Source organism: Macadamia integrifolia, chromosome 14, assembly GCF_013358625.1.
Source record: "Macadamia integrifolia cultivar HAES 741 chromosome 14, SCU_Mint_v3, whole genome shotgun sequence".
NCBI classification, from domain to species: domain Eukaryota; kingdom Viridiplantae; phylum Streptophyta; class Magnoliopsida; order Proteales; family Proteaceae; genus Macadamia; species Macadamia integrifolia.
Window position 1 is genome coordinate 23,096,741 of NC_056570.1, and position 5,371 is coordinate 23,102,111.

The 5,371-nt window shown below is 39.9% G+C and overlaps 1 protein-coding gene across 7 annotated transcripts in view; it reads right to left on the reverse strand.

Moving 5' to 3' along the window:
• LOC122061593 (pentatricopeptide repeat-containing protein At1g76280) overlaps positions 1-4,958 on the reverse strand; it is a 32,369-nt gene extending 27,411 nt beyond the window's left edge. For 2 of the 7 annotated variants that reach the window (XM_042624954.1, XM_042624952.1), the window contains exons 1-3: positions 3,069-3,088; positions 2,924-2,984; positions 2,435-2,492 (exon numbers count right to left, since the gene is read on the reverse strand). Coding sequence is in view for 3 of the 7 variants with exons in the window: in XM_042624949.1 (XP_042480883.1) it covers positions 2,435-2,492; positions 2,924-2,984; positions 3,069-3,082 (133 nt within the window). In the remaining 4 variants the exon portion in view is untranslated. Of the gene's footprint in view, positions 1-2,434; positions 2,493-2,923; positions 2,985-3,068; positions 3,152-4,769 lie in introns of those variants that run through there. The other 5 variants (XM_042624949.1, XM_042624948.1, XM_042624951.1 and 2 more) reach the window with 5 other exon arrangements.
• Positions 4,959-5,371: the final 413 nt, after the last annotated feature.

Below are 5,371 nucleotides of genomic sequence, written 5' to 3' on the forward strand. Positions count from 1 at the left end.
AAAAAAAAAAAAAAACACACACACACACAACAGAGGGATTTGTTTTAGACTACTAATAAAATAGGGGATGCACTACAGCCCTCACAATTTGGAGTTTTGAGAAACTTGGCTTTGCCTTGAGTGCTGTGAGATGCAGATGGTGTGACTAATGAGACCAAGCAGTCAGAGACAGACCAAGGCCATAGGTCATATTCCCCCCCCCCTTCTTCTTCTTCTTCTTCTTCCCTTTCTTCTTCTCGTTCAGTTTTATTTTATTCCTGCAACTATATTTCTGTTTTGAGGATACTGAAACATCTGTGAAGGTTTTGGAAATGTGTGGATGATCCAAGTCTGGATCCATCAAGTTCCTCAACAGTTCTGGTGGTTGGAGATTGGTTTACATCCTGCAGCACCCATGATTTAAAGTCTTCTGTGAGTAAATCTCAGGCCACGATATCTTCTGCTCTGAGCATTATGCAATACGCATTATTTTCAGGCCATGCTTTGGTATGATATTACCTTACCTCTCATCTCCATTCAATACTGGTTTGAGACATATCCGATGCCTGGTTACACCTGCATGTAACTATAAGTTTCCAAATCCATGACTGAGTTTCTGCTTTTGAACAAGTGTCATTACTTGCAATCCAGACATCATCTGAGACTGATTTTCTGAAGTGATTAAGAGGACATTACCCTTTCCTTCAACAGTAATCTCAACCCCATCCATGAAGCCAATCGACTGCTGCTGCTAGATAGTGATACAACTCAAAAATATATAGAATACTTCTATTGCCAAAATGAAAACAAAGTAAAAGGTAACAAGGGTCAAAGAGGACCACTTAACGCTGGGGTTGCTTAGGGACTCACTCAACCTAAGTGTGGAACACACTCAAACACAAGATGACCTCAAACTCAAATGGGGCCTCACTCAACCCAAGAGTGAGACTCACTCACCAGTCACCACAAGAGGTTACATTGCATTTCTTCTTTTTTCCACACTTCACAATACAAATATATATATATATATATAGGGAAAGGGGGGAACTAGCCATTGAAATATAGCTGTTGGAATATAACCGTTGAAATATAGCCGCTGGAAACATCTTGGAATCATTGCATAGGAGAAAGTTGTGTGTGCATTAAAAGTTCATCCTCATGACTACATAAGATAGCCATTAGTTACTAATTTTGAAACTGTGCTGTGACTTCAGTTCTGTCCATTGGATTACTTTGAATCCGATGTATGTTAATACTACTGTTGAGTGGATGTTCTGTAGTTAGTTTAAGAATGAATTTCTGCGCTCATGTGTAGAGATCTTGATGGGTTCTAGTTCTGGTCCCTACTTACTATTTTGGCACTCGTACAATATCTCTACATCCTACCGATGGATTGAGATCACATTAGGGGATAGTGACAACCCTAGGGAGGTCTATTACTGCTGTTAATTTGGAGCTGATCAGACTCATATATTGAGAGTAATTATGGCGTTCAAGCTGCTGGTTTGAAAAAGTAAAACAAACCACCTCTGGGCTCTACTCTAGCTAATAAGTATCCTATTCTAACTCAAATGGTCAAACTTTTATAACTTAGCAAACTAAGACACTCCTACTAATTTCATACTCATACCTCGCCCAGTCACCCCCACCTCATGGGCTTATAATTAAGGCGGGTTGAAAGACTAACCGCATACAATAGCCCAAGGCCAATAGAACCTGCCCATGGTTCAAAATAAGGTCTTTCTAGGCTCAATTGAGCAGTATCGACTGCATCAAGTAGTGCGATGATAATACGGTCTTTCATTCCCCCCTGCCCCCAGTTGCTTGGATGATCTACCACCACCTAGAGATAACAAAATACAGTCCTCCCATTGGCCTCATATGCAGTTTGCAAAGAAAAGCAAAATGCTTATGAAATTTCATGGGCTATTGGTTAGTGGTTCACAGTTTGTGGATGAATATGGGTTTCAATAAGAGATCCATAGGATGGACCTCCCAGATATTACCAAGTTGACAAGTTGGTGTCTGCAACAGATACATTGAAGAATTTTTATGGGGAAGAAAGAAGAGTTCCGATATTATGCTTTGAAATGAGAAATTTGCTGATGGAACGGGGCCTGTCAAAGAAGCACTTCATTGATACGATCAGATCTTGTCTCAGAGGTTCTCACCAGGACTCAATTTGGGAGCCTTGAAGTTGTTTTGTTGTCTAATGTTCAATTGTTTTCTTTCCTTTATTTTTCTGAACTAGGATGTCCCTATTTCGCCGTAATTTTACTTCAATGTTTCATAAAAATAGAATTATTTCTTGTTGCTTATCAGTAAATGTGCCTGCCTGCCTGCCCTCGCCCCTGGGGAGGGCAGACTACTTGAGAATCAAGGAAATAATATTGATATGCCCTAATTAATCTACAAAAATATTAAAAAATTTCCTTAACAACTTTGGCAGAAATACCTTCTGAATTCAAAAAGGTCCAGGATGATTCCATTCTCTCAGCCACATCTTTCCGCCCCTGAACAATATTTATAGCTAATCAAAAAATTGAAAATCTCATGGGCAGGTTGGATAAACTAAACAATACTCCTTCAGCCATAGTTGTTACGGCGTCTAGGTGACCCAAGGCTTTGGAGGTGGTCCAAATGCAAGGCATCACAAACAAGGTCCCTGCCTAAGATCCCAAGGTATCCAAGTTGATCAAGACGCGTTGACAACTATGCCTTTGGCATACTTTTTCCAATTCATGTCGATAAGCATTCATTTTCAATGTGTTTAGTTAGTACCCCACATGAGCACAACAACCAATGCAGATGGATCTATAAGCATAACCAAACTCACAGAAATCCCACTTGCACGAATCCACACTGTGTCTAAAACACCTTTTTTCAGAATAAATTACACAGATTTCACTTGACCAATTTCAGGAAGAAAAAAATGACTTTGCACCTTTTCATGGGCCTTGGAACGTGTAAACGCATCTGCAACCGATCGAATATGAGCCCTTGACCTGCAAGACAAAATAATGTAGAAGTCATGCATTATGCCTTTATTAATCAGTGTAGCCGTGTAGGTCAGTTGTCATTATACTTACAGAGATCTGTACATGCTCTTCAAACTCTTCCCACTGGCCTTTTGAATTAAGGTAACACTAAAAGGCTTTGTCCAGCTTCCTGCCTGTCCAGAAGTATATTCACTTAGACAAGACCCCTTATAGGTCATCAACTACTCTTTAACAATACCCATGAGAGAAAAAAACTATTTTTCTTGCGTAGCAGCTTAGACATAAAAGGTCCTATCTGTGAAACCAGAGATTCAATCTTAAAGGTTGTCAGAGTTGCAACTTCAACCAATAAATTTCTCTTAAATTTAAACCAGGGAATTGCAGGAGAGATTGATGAAGTGACAGAGAAGACAGACACAGAAAGTGTACCGCCACTGCTTTGTTTGAACGATTTTGCTGTATTAGGACTTTTGGAAGAAAGTGATGTGAAGGTAACAAATGGTAAAACTTCCATGGATGGAAGCAGATGAGCACAAATGAACGACGGAAGCCACTTAATGATTTTTAAGTTCCCATAACAAAGAGGACTACATATAATCTCTAGTGACTCATTTACGGTGGAAAACCCCTGTGGTCTATAACAAGCATAAAAAAGCAAAAGATACAAGAGAATATAATTGCTAGTGGGGGGAGTCATGCAGATACGGCTGCCCTTTCTTGGTTGGACCAGCATGACCGGCTTTGGAAGCCAAGAGTCAAGAAGAACCGGTCCAGCCCAGGGTTTTGGTCCAACAAGGGTTGGAAATAAAATTAGTAGTTTACCTAGTATTTTATTTCATGCTTTTAGTTTCCAGACTTGAACGTAGGAGTAGGATTTATTTCCTTGCTTTGGTTTCCTTTTTATAGTTGTTTCCTAATTTAGGCTAGTTTCCATTCCAGTTAAGTTTCTAATTTCATGTTCCTATTTTCCTATATATTGGTTGTAATCGACTGAAGATTTAGAGAGCAATTTGATTATTGAATGAATGTGTGAGTGTAAACCTTCTTTTCCCCCTCTCTACTCTGATTTCCCCTCCCTTCCCTAAGGTTCTCCATCAGGGAGGGGAGAAACAACTCAAGCTTCATGGCCCTTATCCCAACTAAATGGGGTCGTCTAAATTGATCAGTGCAAAGAGAAAAATGAATAGAAAAGGTAAAAGGAGAGTAACACGAAAACTCAGAAGAACAAAAATTCCACCTAATGGGGTCGGCTACACAGATCCTTGCCCTCCAATCAGCTCTATACAAGGTCATACAAGGAACAAGACGTAAACTATGCATGTCTTCCCTCACTAATTCTCCAATGATCATTTTAAGCCTGCCCCTACCTCTTTTAGTTCTTTCAATCTCAATCAGATCACTCCTCCTTACTGGTGCATCCCCACCCCTCCCCCTTTTTTTTTTGGTGGGTGGGTACAGTTTTCGCAACTGATGTCAACCAGAGATGTCAAAATTCCTATGCAACTCTAGTTCATATAATGCCCAGAATTGTCTCGTGGCTTACCCAAATACATCATATATTACATCTCAAATATGCATGGTTATATATCCATAAATTTATTTAACTTACTGCGCATCCATATTAAGGTTCAGATGAAGTATATCTGCTAAACAAAAAGAAGCATTACAGGCAAATTACTCATTGCAATGTGAAGAAAACAAAAGAATGCAAAGTACAGAACCGTATAGTTTGTCTCACAAACCGAATCAAACCATAGATGCTACCTAGAATCTAAGGTATCACCTACTTACACATCGATTAGAGTTGCAGAATCCAAACTCCTTGAAGCAAGCGTCTTATCCAACCGAACCCAACTTCATATTCATTTCCTATGTGGTTATGCCTCATTCAGTTTCACATAGGAAGGAAGAAGGATCGATCTCCGTAGCACGATAGGGAAATGACTACTGGGGAGAAAGAGGTTTTTTCCCTTCTTTTTTCTTCTTTTATTGGCAGAGGAGAAGGTTATTAACTCAGGATAGGGATCGGGGATCGGGGATCGGGGATCGGGGATCGGGGATCGGGGATCGGGGATCGGGGATAGGTTATGGATCGGTTAGGGATCGGCTATAATCTACCCTAACCCTGAATTTCGATGTCTCTAACGATTCCGTTTTGAACCCGTGCAAGGAAAGAGGAGTTGTGGAAACTGGACTGGAGACAAAAGAGAGTGAGAGTGAGAGTGAGAGTGACAGTGACAGTGACAGTGAGGGTATGAGATTGCAGCATTGTTTGATAACGTTTTGTTTCTAACGTTTCTGTAACACATTTCTTGTAAAAACATAAGGCTGTGTTTGGTAACATTTCAAAAAAATGTTTGGAGATTTTGCATTCTATGAAAAAAAAAAAAAAA